The sequence below is a fragment of the Rattus norvegicus genome, chromosome 6, assembly GCF_021556685.1.
Source record: "Rattus norvegicus strain SHRSP/BbbUtx chromosome 6, alternate assembly SHRSP_T2T, whole genome shotgun sequence".
NCBI lineage: Eukaryota > Metazoa > Chordata > Mammalia > Rodentia > Muridae > Rattus > Rattus norvegicus.
In genome coordinates this window covers 52,742,875-52,758,395 of record NC_141539.1, presented here as the reverse complement: position 1 = coordinate 52,758,395, position 15,521 = coordinate 52,742,875, and the positions used below count along the sequence as shown (strand labels likewise).

The following is a 15,521-nucleotide window of genomic DNA, read 5'->3' as shown; positions in this document are numbered from 1 at the left end:
ATCTCCACAAAGACGTTCCATTTCACTCCTTCTTTCCTATGGTTTTGATGGTAAAATTTTAGTCTGAGAGAGAATCCACAGAGTAAACCCAGCATACTCCTGCTTTCTTGTTCTGTTTCACGACTCTCCAAGATTGGGTACCCTCTTGTCCTTTATGAGTTAAAGGAAACAAAGGGTTCGATAACACTTACACAACCCCTAATAGTTTTGGTGTTGTAAGAGAGTCAAGGGTCTAGTTTTGATTTTTGGAACTCAGATTGACCCACATCTGTGCCAAGGGAGGCTGGTGCTCCATCAATACCACTTTTCTCCTGAGCTCTTATTCCCTGGGCACAGTGGCTGTCCCCTATTCCACTGCTTACTTCCGATGGCCATGAAGACGGATGTGGAAAGCCACATCAGGCAATGGCACCTTTCCCCTGAAAGCTTTCCTAAAAAGACTGATGATCTTTTAGTAGATCCAACTGCTGTTATGTTCTAGGATTTTCTCCTAGCCCTCTGTTGACAACTGGCTTTGTTGTTTTGCTCTAAGTATGAAGGCTAAATCCACCTGTGGTCTCCCAGATGTCAGAAGCCAGAGAGGGAGGGATTTGGATTATGCTCTATGATAGGGAGTCTCCTAAAAACAGGTATTACTCATGAATCCCAAGAGACAAAGCCAGACTTCTGATGCCATTTCTTCAGCCCAGATGAGAACCCCGGAGCTTATGAAATAAGTCACTACCTGTGGTACTGGTCATAGATTTTGTCAACCTGACTCAAACCCAGATACTTGGGAAGAGAGAATCTCAACTTGCTCCCATCATACTGGCCAGTGGACATGTCAGTGGGATCATTTCCTTGATAATTACCATCTCTGGGCAGGAAGGTCTGGGCTGTATAAAAAAAGGTAGCTGAGAAAGCCAAGGGAAAGCAAGCCAATAATGAGCATTTCTCTGTGTCCTCTGATTCAGTTCCCGCCTCTGGGACCCTGCTTGAGTTCCTTGCTTCCCTCAAAGGCAGACCATAACCCAGAAGCTGAAAGAAACCATTTTGTCCCCAAGGTGCTGTTGGTCAGTTTTAGCACAGCAAAGGAAAGCTAACTAGGACATTATGTCATACCATCGTGGTCAGGATCTGGACCTGCATTTAGTCCAACTTCAAAAGTCCCCATAGTATTTCATATACACTTCGTATATTTTTTAATTCTAATCAAGTGAATAGTAAAGTATTTCCCATACTTGACCACAGTAGGACAACATGAAGGGTGGCTGCAGATGAAATGAGATGCAGCCATTCATGTTGTAATGGTGCTGGAGTTGGGGTGGGGAGGACGCCTGCATGAACATGCCTAACCAAACTTCCACATAGGCTATTGCTCCCTTCTGAAGACTGACTTCAGTGACTGTGATATGTTTGCTGTTTGATTCCTGGAACTCACAGCAGGAGAGAACTGCCTCTTATTTCTGACCTCTCTCTATATGCCTTGCACACACACACACACACACACACACACACACACACACACACACTAATAAAATAAAAATAGAAAGCTAGATTAAACAAGCCATGCATATTTGAATTCTAAAATCTATGACTACATCGTAACTTAAACAAGAATGAGAAATGGGCCATGGGCAGAATTGCCCTTTTCATGCCGAGCTGTTCCTACAGGGAGACATTACTAGCCAAAGGGAGCTCCAAAGGAGATGTTTAAGATTTGAGTGGCAGACTAGCATTTAGCAAAGCCTCAACATCCATCAATGCATCTATTAATTGCACTAGGCTTTTCTCACTAGAATGGTGCCTGAAACCTCTTACTACAACTCCTTAGCTTGGGGTTAGAATTTCATACCTGTCTGAACACCATAAAGTTGGATAACAAAAGTTGGATAATAAAAATAAAAGAACCCAACTTCATACTGAGTTGTGAGTTACTCTCATATAGGTCCTAAGCAGTAACGTTTCCATTTATTTTTCTATATAGCACACAAGAAATCCCCAGAGAACAGTTCCCATGAAACTCATGTCATACTTGATTTCAATCAGACTGGTACAAAATACAAAAAAACAAAAACAAAAACAAAACAAAACAAACAAAACAAAAACCAACCCTTAATCTATTTGCCATTCACTAATAGTGTAGCAAAGACTAAAGGACTAAGGTGGCAAACAATGAATAGGTCAGCAGAAGAAATAAGATACACATAGACTAGAACGTAAAATGAATGAGGACAGTGCAGCGGAAGCAGTGATGACATGGATGGCATGAATTTCACTTGATCTATGCGGGTATTTCCGTCAATAGATTCATGCTATGAACTGAGGGTGACCATGAACTCCTGATCCTTCTGCTTCCACCTGCTGAATGCTGGGATTATCAGTATGGCCTACCACCATCCTTTATTTATGCAGCACTGAGGCATGAACTGAAGCCTTCATATATGCTAGGCAAGCACTCTACAAATGGAGTGACATTCTCTAAAAATTAAACACAACTAAGAACTCAGTCTGTAGGCACAGTAGCCTAATTTAGGTGGCTTGTGTGGGGTGGCATACAATGAACCTTTGGTCATTCCAGAAAGTTGTATCAAATTATATGTCCTGCTTATCAAAAGGTATTTACACTGAATTTTTCTCCTTAAAATATCAGGTAGGAGTAGCATATCGAATCGCTTTGGATGATTAGAATGTTCAGCATTTCTTTTTATTGGGAGCAGGATGTTTACACATCCCAATTATAAATACGAAACAATTTATGAACTCAAGGGACTCAGGTAATTTGAGATGGGGTCAGATGCAATCCAGTAATTAGAAGAAAGATCTGCGAAAACTCAGCAAAGGACTGGAACACATGGTATGTATGTATCCTCAGACTGCCATCCTGGGGGAGCATAGGTGGTAAGAATAAGTGGTTTAGCATATCAGACGTGCAGACAACTTAAACCCAGTGGCTGCCTTGAGTCCTTGCTCCCCAGTCCTCTCATGCCTGCAAGTAGTCTCTATCCTGTCTGTCAAAAATGTCCTATCCAGAAAAACTGAAGAGAACCATAGCCTCTCCTGAATATGTCAGAAAAAATACCTACCAAAATTTCTGTCAATAGTTTCCCAAAGGGAACATCTATTTCATTTCCAATGTTGTTCATTTTACTCTGGATAACTATAAATTAGTGAAGTCTTTACATGATGAAAGCTCAAATTTTGAATTAAAGTCCAGACTAAATAAATGCCTTCAACTGATTAGGCTTCCTGTCCCCACTCTGTATGGGACCTGGCATCTGGTATGAACCTGAAGTCCCTAGAAATCTAAAGGCTCTTGCTTTTTGGAATTACCCCAGAGGAGCCATAGATGAGATAAATATAGGCTCACTCCTAGTAAGTAGGAAAGGCTAGATCTAACAAGCAATGAATTATGAAGAACACTCAGATAACTAAGGAAAATGCCTAGCCCAATAATCACATGTGTGTGTGCAAATGTGTGTGCGCAAATGTGTGTGTAAATCTATAGTATGTACTTATAGCGATAAAAATTCAAATATAATTGAAATATATCTAAAATACTCAAATGAAAAGGAATAGGATATTTCCATTTGGGCAATATGTGTCAAATATACTATATATTTCCAATACTCTTTTCGAATAAGGAACAACTAATGCCACCTTTTTCTTAGTTTGAAATATCATTTCAATGTATTGTCAATACAATACAATACAATATAATATAATACAATACAATACAATATCCTTCTGTAGTTTTTGATATCTTAATTAAACACTAATTTCTACGAGAGGAGTGAAGTGATCCTCAAGGTCTCACTCATAGTTTAAAGTACTCCCCAAGTTTGTCATTACAAACCCTAACAAGTACCAAGTTAGCTCTAAGCAAAGGACAGAGAACAAGTCTGCTTGCCCATAGAGAACAGACCCAATGCTCCCCTCTCTAAGTCCAGGCTTAGCAGGTGAATTGCTCTAGTGCAAAGATATTCACAGTGGGTTTCCAGGAAATGTAGCCAATTAAAGGTCAGCAGGAGGCAGTGTCTGCTGAAGCCAGCCTCTCTTTCATGAACTTGCTGATATTTCAACTGATTCCCTGGGCAGCCAGGGAAGGCAGGTCCCCACTGAGAAAGCCAGGAATGGTTTAGTTTTTGCGTGATTTTTTTCATTGCTGTGTAAGGTTTGGGGAGATCTAGTGTGTGTTCATTTTTTTCTTTTTTGTTTTTGTTTTTAATAGCTGGTGATGGAGCTAGAATGATGGCTCAGCAGTTAAGAGCACTGGCTGCTCTTCCTTGGACCAGGGTTCAACTCCCAGCACATACATCATTGCTCATGGTGGTCTATAATTCTAATTCTAGGGGATCTGAGCCCCTCCTTCTGGTCTTCTCTGGTACCAGGTACACAAATGGTATATAAACAAAACAGATGAAAAACATCCATACATATAAAAAATAAATTATTTTAAAAGGATGATAAGATATTAGTGAAAATCTTAAGGATCTCATTTTAAGTGTCAGACGGAGACTGGAGTTTGAAGGAGGCTTCTCCATCTGGCTAACACTGCTGCCCTCCACAGTGCTGAGGTGTCTTCCATGAGCACAGAAACAGTACATCTTCCATCCTAGCTTGAAAACCACCTTCCTGTCAAGGGTGGTGGTGGTTGGTTTACTGTGAGAAGCCATTATTTCAATACTGGCCTATATCCTGACTTATGATGGCTACATATATGCTTTGGACATGTGACTGCAGACACAGGCAAGGTAGAAGGAGTTCTGGAAGGTGGGAGATGTTTTTGCAATGCATATTCCCTTTCCTTTCTATGGGGGACCAAAGCTGGGGGAGCTCCTGGATCTAAATTCTTAGGCTTTCCCAAGCCTGAGCCACTCTCCTCTCCAGTGGTCTCTTGGGAAAATGACTTGAATTAGCTGACAGCTCTACCATCATTCTGCTATACTTCAGTCTGGGCTCTACCATTCCAGAATACTGCTTGTAGCTCTAACAGCTGGACAGTGTCTATCTCAATACTTTACCATGGACTACATATTTGCTGCCATTTCTAGCTGACTGAACACTCTCCCCTAGGATATTTCAAAAACGTCAACTACCTTGATCATTTTCCCTCTCTGTGTCCCAGCTGGTGGGTCTTTTCTAAAGACCCAGGGATTCCTGGTCTTGACACTGCTACTTATACTGGCATCCACTGAATACCTATTAAGCTAGCCCAGTACTAGCACAGTCTACAGACATATATATATATATGTATATATATATATGTATATATGTATATATATATGTATATGTATATCTACTGCTTGGCTAGAAGGTCTATGGTCTGATTTCACGTTGTAGCAAGTTTTTCATGAAAAAAGTAGGTCTTGGTCATGATGCCTGCTTTCTTGTAGTATCTGAATCTGATGATTTACTCTGTGAAGTTCACTCTCTTCATTGGGGTCGTAAGGCACAAGCACACAGCAAAACTAAGCTGTGTCTGGACAACTCTGATGCTTGCATAGCATTGATCTCTGTTCACTGTTTATTTGGGTTGGTGTATGGGTGTGTGTGGAGGGGGTTAAGATGGATGCTTTCACTTAACTCATTTCATCTTGCTAAACTCATACCTGACATTAAAAACAGACAGACAGACAGACAAACAAACAGGTTCTAGAAATTAAGCTAATGTCTTTGTGCTTCAAAGCAAGTACGTTGTCAACTGAACAAGTCCGTACCCTTCATCTTTCATGGAAAATCAGCACATCAGGTACAGGGATTCCGAGAAGGCAATTCATGTGAAGACCTTACTCAGCTCAAGTTGTGTCAATGCCACTTATCTTTTGTGACCCTTGATCAAAGTGCCCTGCTAGGGTTCCTAGAGTTGTACCAGGGACCCAAGCATGCTTACAGCCTTTTCTCACAAAGGTGACAAGCTGTGAAGAAGTACTATCAACTGTCAAAACCCTGACAACCATGATGTGTTTCACTGTGACAAGGTGTAGTTTGTCCTGAATCCTAGAGACAGAGAATGGGAGCAGTAGTTAAATCTCAGGGCCAGTAGAGCCTGAGTCCCAACAGATTGTGTATTGAGTGACAGGCAGAAGGACAACTATATTTTATATCAGAGACATAGTCCTCTCAAAGAGGAGGTATCCCAGGTACCCAGGGCCAAGGCATCTGCCGAACAAATCAATTTTCTTAACAGGACAGGGCAGGATATATAAACACTTTCCCCTACCATTCCTTTGGTGGAGACCAAATTTCACAACTTTGGTCATAAAAGAGGTTCACTTTACACAGAGGTCAATGTGTCTTTCTGCTAAGGAAACATGCTTGTCTGTTAACAGCAGACATATTGGGAGGGCAGGTGTCATTCTGAAAATTCTGTAGATTTACTGTCATACACAAAGCACTCTACACATGAGGATGACTCCTGGAGGTCTAAAAATGAGTGAGTTTCCCATTCCCTTACACAGTATGTCCTGGATAAGAGATAAATGGATAGACCCCTTCCCAGGGCTTACAGCTATACATGTAAGCCAAAAATGCTCAAAAATAATAGCAAGTGTTAATATTTTGGCTCAGTTTTTACTGATTTAATTCTTTGAATTATAGGTTATTTTAAAACAAATACAACCTGAGTTTTAATGGTTGCATTTGGCTAATATTCCTGTATGTCTAAATCCCAAGAACTAAGGGCTTATGCATATAGAGATTAGAATATGTAAGTATGGATACCAAATTCACGCAATAAGTAGAACCTAACCACGCTGGTCCCTAGTCAAATAACACAAAGCAAAGACTAACCTCAGTTGAAAGTTGCTCTCCAGCCATTATACTCAGAGCAGCACTGGAGTTTCCCTAACCCATACATGATACACATAAAAGGACAGAAGGGTCTGGCTGAAGTGTAAATGGAGACCTGTCCAGTTGGGGCCACGATAAGAGCTCATAACCCCTATCTGAAGATGGTTTTCTTGGTTTAGTTTTTGAGATGGCTAAAACCCCACATAGGTCAGCATCTGTCAATGTCTATGACTCAATATGACTCTTATATAGGAAAGGTTCCTTGGCCAGGAGGCTATCTCTACAGCTCTTTAAAGAGGCCACCATGGCTGTAGAAGCCTTTGGAGAATTTTAGACAATGGTATTTCAAGAGGAGAAATGTCCCCTTAGAACTAGATTTCTCATTAGGAGAGCTTCTCCCCAAAGGTCACCTTACTTCTCACCATTCAGTCCTGTGTCTCTTGTGGCCTCAGTTTCACAGCAAGGGTGGGTAGGGATGTACTCAGATGAACGGTGCTCCATCCTCTGGCCCTCAGGTCTCCCTCCCCCCAGGATGTGTGATATGCACAATAGAAACAAGGGGCCCAGGAGCCACTTCACAGTGCTGGTAAGATTCATGGAACATTTTAATGCATTTTTAGTTTATACATTGTACATAATTAGGCACAAATTATTGATTTCTTCTTAAAAGTATCCCACAGTGGTTGGACTAGATGACTGAGCAAAGTGTTACCTATTCAGTCTAAGAGTTTTGGTCAGTTTTTGGTCAACTTTCATTTTGTCCATGGCTAAGAACCTTCTTCTAATGCTCACCTATAAAAATTCAGTATTGCAAACAATAAGAGGCGAATTTCTAAGAAATTTCACTTGGTTGCTGAGGTCATTGGGACCCACTTCTTAACATAGTTTTGGCCATAGAGAATGTTGTATGAATGACCTGGGACTTGACTCAGTTTCTCATTCAGGTGAGATGCTACTGTACAACTGACGAAAGCGTCAATACAACACAGTAGGCACACCATGAGGAATTCTCAGCTTATGTATCTCTCAAGGATGGTTTGTGCTGCTCTGTTTGGGAATGCTCACAGCAAACCTCCGTGATTTCTACAGGGAAGTGATAGACTGAGAGCCATCAGTGAAAAGCTGAGAGAAAAGGCTATCATATCATGATGGTGTATTTATTTATTTGTTTATTTATTTTGTGTGTAGAGGACATATTTTCAAGTAAAAAAATGGCTGCTTAAGTTTTAGTCTTTTTAAAGAAGATATCAAATCTTTAGTTTTGAAGTCCCACTAACAGAATCACATCATTTTAGGAAATTAGTCAAGTTTAGATTTCCCAGCAGGAATTAAGCAAAGATTTCCCAGCAGGGGGCAAGCAAAAAGGACTTATTTGCAAAGACAAACAGAAAATGTGTATAACTTAGATGAGCCCAATCCAGGCAAAACTGTCTGTTTTCTGGATGGTACAACCTTCTGGCAGGAAGCAAAAGAGGAGGGCACTGGCCAAGACTATGCTGTCTGGAGGATGCGAGGGCAACACTTTCCTCGGAGGATGCTGAAGAGAAGACCAGCCATCTCCCAAGATGAAATGAGACAAGGAGAACTGTGGCTTGGAGAAACGGCAGGTCTGCCTGAAATGATAGATGTCTGAAAACATTAAGCCCAACACTAAAAGATGTAAGTCAATGTGAACTACTCCATCAGAAAAATGTTCTGGTCCCAGGTCTCAAAACACTTAAGCAGTCAGAAGCAATGTGAAAGTCACACAAAAGCTAGTTTCTTGTTTACAGGTGGCCTGCTGCAACACCAGGCTTTTGCAAAGAATTCCTCAAGAGATTCAAAGGAAGGCTGCCCCATTCTGATGTGCTGGCCAAGATCCAAGTGCAGTTGGTTACATTTTGACCATGAGGGAAATGTGGGTTGAAGGCAGAGCAAAGAGACGCCTGAGGAAAATGTGCTGGACTGTTGCTCCTAGGGCTGCTGCTTTGAGCTGCTAAAGCTATTTGTCCACCAGGCACTGATTTAAATGCTGCTAGACTGCAAGGCATGAGGAAGCCCTCGAGCTGCTCACAGTTTGTGAAGACAACGGCAAGGCAAGAGTCCTGCAACTGGCAGGAAGGCTAGTTCAGAAGTCAACGGCAAGGCAAGAGTCCTGCGTGCGACAGGAGGGCTAGTTCAGGAAGTCACTGAACATGAGCAGGTGGTCTATGGCACTAGGGCCCTGGACAGGGAGCCTGAAAAAAATGACATGGGCGTCAAACAGAAGACTATGCTCAGGTCACCCCTAGACTACGGTCATGGGGCTGGGGGGGGACAGGATGGTGGGGTAGGGCAGTATCTTCCTAGCCATGCATAAGACAGAATGGTAGGGAATGTCAGGGAAGCAAGGGTCATCATTTGAAGGGCAATTGCTGTCATCACACTGTGCTGTCAAGCTTGGCCTTTTGTCCTCCCAGACACCTCAAAGTCCACACTGACTGGAGTGGGTAAGGCTTTAATATTCTTTTCATAATTTTGCTGGTTCCTTCTATAGCTTGCTTGGCAATGAGTGTTGTACACTGGATTAAAAGGAAAACAGCCTCCATCTGCTGGTGCTGGACTGGGCTTATACTTGTGTCAGATTTATGTTTAAAAGTTACAACAGAGAGCAGAGGGAGCTATTGCTCTGTGTGTGTGTGTGTGTGTGTGTGTGTGTGTGTGTGTGTGTGTTTCTGTGCCAACACCACACAGTTTCCTGAGCTGAACTGTCACTGGTCTAGGCAGTATACAGAATGAAGAATGCAAGTTTAAGGACTCACTGTTACCAGGTAGATTTTTATATCTGATGTTCATTTTTTAAAATGTTAGACAATAATTTTTTGAATGTTTAAGCAACACTGAAACATTTTTCCTTGGGAGTACATGCATATCTGAAGACAAAAAATTCCAGATAAAAAGGATGTGGTATGAAAGAACTCGAGAGCATCCAACTCCACCAGGCACAGATGTCACTGGAGACCCCTTTCCAGACAATCCACTTTCAAACAGGACACTGTTTTCTGTGAGCTAACAGCAAAGAGACTCTTAAGAGAACTGGCGACATGAATGCTTACTTGAGCTCTTGGGAACTGGTGGCCAGCATACTTCGAATGCTTTTGTCCGCCAGGGGGCAGCCAGACAGACTGTAAGACAGGGGAGATACAGTGAGTGAACCCCTAAGCAGTGGCAGCACTCAAATGACACAACATAAAGTTGAAATTAAAAGTTCAATGCAGAAGAGCAATGGGCCAAGTGCTGTATACTGAAGGTTTGTATTATTAACTCCGAATGCTATCAAGGATATGTTTAAGAAAGCATTTCTGTTAATATTTTAAAGAATTGGTTTAAATTTTTGAGAAGAATTTTTTGTGAGTTTAGGTAGCCTTGTGTAACATGTGAATTAGCATGCTACTGAAGGGCAGCATACAGCACTCAGAGGGTTGACACAGAATTCAACATTTGTACTTTGACAGCATTGTTGAGGTAAGCTGAAAACAATAAATTGAAAAGACAGAATCCACCATGAGAAAAATGAAGTCACACCTTCTGTGTGAGGCGTAATTACCAGTCACATGACCACTCCCATCACACCCTGGAGTTGGACATCTGCCACCAAACAAAAACAAAGACAGCCAGAATAGTAAGTATTTTTTTTTAAACTTTTTAAAAGTTTCATTGTTTCCAGTTTAGCTGCAATGTCTGCAAGGGGAGCTAAGCACCCTGGAGAAAGCTGCAAAATGCATAGAGTTAAATGCACCTCCACACAGTAGAGCATCACTGAGAACAAGCAGGTGCAAGGCAGCCTTTGGCTCTGCTCAACTGCAGCTGGAGAAATTCGTAGACGGCAAACGTGCATGCTCAAAAGGCAAGGCATATACAGGCCTGTTCTTTAAAGGTAAGCCAGAGAACGGAGAGTTATGAAGAACCAGCATGTCGCCTTATGCTGTGCTTACGTTATTAAGTCCTTTTTGCTTTCCTTGCATTGAGGGTACTTGGGTTTGGGGCTTGGGATGGTCACCTCCCCTGGATATCTTCTTTCTTCCAGAGCCTCCTGGAATGGGTCCAAGTCTTCTGGCTGTAGAAAGAACACAGCTTCAGAACCATATGCAGCAGCCAAACTCGCCAGCTGAAGGTCCCGGCTGCAGGGGTGCCCTGTCTTCTCTTTTGCATCTCATATTTAAAACCCCACTGTACCTTTATTGTGATGAGGCCATTCAGAAAACACAAGGCAATCTGCCCAAGGCCTGTTCAAACTACAGGGATCTTGCTCAGGACCAGTGGATCTTCCTGAAACCTGAGAAAACTCACCTGGCCTTTTATTTTATTTTATTTGGCATCTGGAGTCTAGCACTTTCCTGGGCAGTAAGCATGTGTTTGACTATTAACAAGAGACACCTTTCTTAAACAGGACTTGGCCTGAGAAGATTTTAGAGTGGATTTTTGGCCAGTCAATAGTTAGTGTTTTACCTACATGCACTTTTCTACATCGAGGCAATGGAAGACTGACTACATTAATGTTGTAATTTAAATTATTTTTAAAGTAAAGTACCTATTTTTGGTGAATCCATATATAAGTAACCTAGACTTTTCCCAGAGGGGACAATGCTCACTATACATAGATTTCCTGAGTCCATTCTACAAGCTAAAAGGCACGTTTGCTTCTGAATAGTCTATTATGAGAAGGCTTTTGTTACTGGAGGGAGGCTTAATTTTAATTAAAATAAATTCAGATACGATTACTTCTTTCTTAATGGTCATGGTTTAACTGTGGGACAAAGAACTCTTTAGCTTGACACTCAAATTTGATTCCATTTGTATAATGCCTAAATATTTAATTCAGTTTGAAGGTTGAGGATGAGAGCCTGTAGTGGTTTAAGTCAGAATGGCCCCCATAGGATCGCATGTTTAGATATGTGGGCACCAGTTCATAGAACTTTTTGGAAAGGATTAGTGTGGCCTTGTTGTTGTATAAGGTGTTCCAGTGGAGGTGGGCTTTGGGGTTTGAGATGTGAGCTCTTAGCTGCCCACACTGCCATGCCTTCTCTGCCATCATGGATTCTAATGCTCTGAAACTGTCCACCCAATTAAACCCTTCCGATTGTAAGATGCTTTGGTTGTGTTTTATGACAGCAATTGAAAGGGAACCAAGGCAGTGCGCCTTAGCTGAGTGAGGCAACACACACCCCTATCTCTAGCACTGGGGGCAGGAAAAGTAAGGCAGGGATCACCATGACTTTGAGGTCAGCCAGGACTATACAGCACAAAAACCCAAAAAAGCTCAGTGTCAGACCTCTCATCAGGTCCTTTCCCACGTAAGGCACTGTTGGCCTGATAAGCAGGCTCCAAACTCTACTCAGATTTTTCTTCTTGTTCTTCTTCTTCCTCTTTTTTTTTTTTACAATGGATAAAGACTTGAGAACTTTTAGATTTGAGCACCAAAAAAGGTCTCCAGTAAAGAAAATAAATTCTTGGGGCTGGGGAGATGGCTAAATGGGTAAGAATACTTGCCCTTCAAACACATGGACCCAAGTCTGAATCCCCAACACCTATGTAAAAAGTTGGGTATGGCATGGGTACTGTTAGCTTCAGTATTGGGAAAGGAGAAAGAATCATAGGAGTCCACTGGCAAGTAAGTCCCTGTTCAATGAGAGACCCTGTCCTCCAAAGACATTAGGCAGAGAGTGCCACAGGAAGACAGCTGACTGCCTTCTCTGAATTTTCCATTTGGGTACACCCATACACTAATACCCATAAGCACAAGCACATCAAAAAAGAAAACCTCTTTTGGTTGGGGATTAGCTCAGTGGTAGAGCGCTTGCCTAGCAAGCGCAAGGCCCTGGGTTCGGTCCCCAGCTCCGAAAAAAAAAGAAAAAAAAAAAAAAGAAAACCTCTTTTAGTCTTTTATAATAATAGTGGCATCATATTATAATAGTAAATTAATTTGAAAATCCAAACTAAAAAATACACTTTAACATAGGCATTTAAGATTATTGCCATAAACAAGGAATCAGATGACTACTAAGATACATTAAACAAGAAGTAGAGTTAAACACTTGAGCTTATTTGTAGCACACATTTAATAAGTACTTATTTTATTTTTAATGCAATTGGGTCTCACTACAAGTTGGCCTAGAAGTTTTTTTTTTTTAAGATTTATTTATTTTATGTACACAGGTACACTGTCGCTATTTTCAGACACACCAAAAGAGGGCATCGGATCCCATTACAGATGGTTGTGAGCCACCATGTGGTTGCTGGGAATTGAACTCAGGACCCCTGGAAGAGCAGTCGGTGCTCTTAACCGCTGAGCCATCTCTCCAGTCCCTGGCCTAGAACTCTTATAGTGTTCCTGCTTATAGTGCTTGGGTGATGGGGTTACTGGCATGTGCCACCAATCCTCCTGCCTATACTGAACCATGAAAATGCAGTGCTGTTTCATTTGAAAATAAGATAATATGATCTCTTCTATACTATACTGGAGGAACCATTTGTAATGATGCATATTTATTAGAAAATAAAATTTGAAATAGCCCATCATCTGTTTCTCTCAGACCAATGTCAGTTATATATCACCCCTGAATCAACCCAAAATGTTCTCTGAGTCCCTAAAAGGGACTAAAAGTCAGCTAAAAGTCAGATTTAGAGGGGTTGGGGATTTAGCTCAGTGGTAGAGCGCTTGCCTAGGAAGCGCAAGGCCCTGGGTTCGGTCCCCAGCTCCGAAAAAAAGAACCAAAAAAAAAAAAAGTCAGATTTAGAGAGAAAATGTATTTTCTCTTACATGTTTGGTTGTGAGCCTATCCTTCAATGGCTAAGCCATCTCCCCAGCCCGGTATTTTCTCTTCAAGAGTGCAAATGACTCTTCTTCCCCATGGCCCCTTCTTGGGCTCATAGACAATACAGGTAGGGGCAAAGAGAAGGTAATGTGATGGTACGATGACTTACGGTAATCTCTTTGGGGTCCTCCTCATCTACCCTCCGAGGCTTCATTTTGGTGTAGTCTACGGGTAAGTCCCAACAATCCCCCTCGCTCAGTTGGAAGCATCGGCTGCTCATCACTGCCTGCTGCTGGGGGGACATGGGCTCCAGGGGTGTCAGGACTGGGCAGCAGCTGTCTCGAGGCCTCTGCTTGTTCATGCTCAGGTCCAGGGTGCCATTCTCATCCACCTCCATGTCTGGGTTCTGTTGAAAGAAAGATGTCTAACTTAGACGGCCTGACTGCCTCCCATCCTTTCTGTCTTCCCTGACTAGGGATGGCCATTAGCTAAGACCGAGTTTATCATCCCCTGTTGTCCCCTCACTAACTCCCAGGAGAACTATCACGATGTACAGGCATGCCCGCTACCACAGGCCTACCTGAGAAACTGCTTAGAAGATTTACCCACCCATTCACCTATCATTTTTCTCTGTATCCATCCATTGTCACCCATCTATCCTCTTACCCTATCTCCCTGCCTCTCTCCATCATCACTTCATCCATGTACTCATTTGTCCTTTTCCCCATCCATGCATTGTCCACATGTCCACCTCTGTCTTTCCATCACATGGCAGCTTAACTTGTTTCCTGGCATTCCGTTGATGACAGTAATCCCAGAATGGGGGAAAAGGAAAGGACTTGAATGTTGAAGAAAGGCTAGAGAAGGTGCTAGAATTTTCCTTCTGACATGAAAGCCAGGGCCAAGGTGGTATGCAGCACAGTTCCCAAGGCCCTGTTATGGAAATTCTGCACTGGGCGGATCTGGACATCTCCAGATCTGCTACTGGGTCAAATGGGTGAAAAACAAAAGCAAGACGTTACACATGCACGCACGCAAGCATGCACGCGCACACACACGTGCCATGAAATAGGCCAAGTTTGTCAGCCTTCTTTGTTGGCAGAGGGGTGAAGGCCTTTAGGTGGCAGTGAATAATCAATGTCAAAATAAACCTCCATTTTCTCAGCAGAGTTCACATTCTCAAGGAAAAATGTGACCTCTAACTTGAGTGACCTATGGCCTCCGATGTCTATCCACCTGCCCCTTGGGTTAGGAAGGTAGAGGGTCCTTCCTTGGAGCTGCACTCTTCTTATATTTTCCAGTGCTGTTGTGACAGAATTCTGTCAAAGCAGCCCAGATTCCAAGCTTTGATACTAATTTAGACTACATCATATTGGAACCATTATCCTAATCTTAGTATTACTCTAAAAAAAAAAAAAAACCCAAACAACCCCGGTGGAGATTTCTATCTTTATTCTCACAGAGGTAAGGCTCCTGCACTAGCCTTCGGTAGCCCAGATGTCCATGAAGAATGCATGTCCCTGATACCATCCCACCACTGTGGAGTAAATCCATCAAAGGAACGGAAGCATAACGTGACTGGCCTTTCTCCAGTCACATAAATCACAATGACTTATGATAACTACTGCCAGCACCCAGAACAGAGGGCAGGTGGTCAGCACACAGGCTGCACTTCCTACTACACTGCTTCCTGCCTACAGGCCTGGAGCGCCAACTCATTCTCTTCCCTGCCCATCCTAAAGGCTTCCTCTTCCACTCTGGGTGCTAGGAGTGCTGCAGTGGGCAGAGTGCCCATATAGTGGAAGGACAGAACCTCTGTTGGTTATCCTCTGACCTCCATACATGAACCATGGACTACCTGCTTCTCTCCACATTCATACATACAAGCATACAAGTAATAGCTTAAAAGAGGGAATGGGTCTAGATGTATTATAGTCTCAAAATAAAAATAATAAAAAGTAATTTTTATGATAACTA

The 15,521-nt window shown here is 42.3% G+C and overlaps 1 protein-coding gene across 46 annotated transcripts in view; it reads right to left on the bottom strand.

Moving 5' to 3' along the window:
- The window catches only part of Myt1l (myelin transcription factor 1-like), a 406,515-nt gene that overhangs the window by 57,176 nt on the left and 333,818 nt on the right, over nucleotides 1-15,521 (bottom strand). For all 46 annotated transcript variants that reach the window (XM_087552088.1, XM_087552095.1, XM_087552097.1 and 43 more), the window contains 3 exon segments: nucleotides 13,714-13,950; nucleotides 10,725-10,846; nucleotides 9,846-9,914 (listed from right to left, as the gene is read on the bottom strand). In XM_087552088.1, coding sequence (XP_087408214.1) covers nucleotides 9,846-9,914; nucleotides 10,725-10,846; nucleotides 13,714-13,950 — 428 coding nt within the window.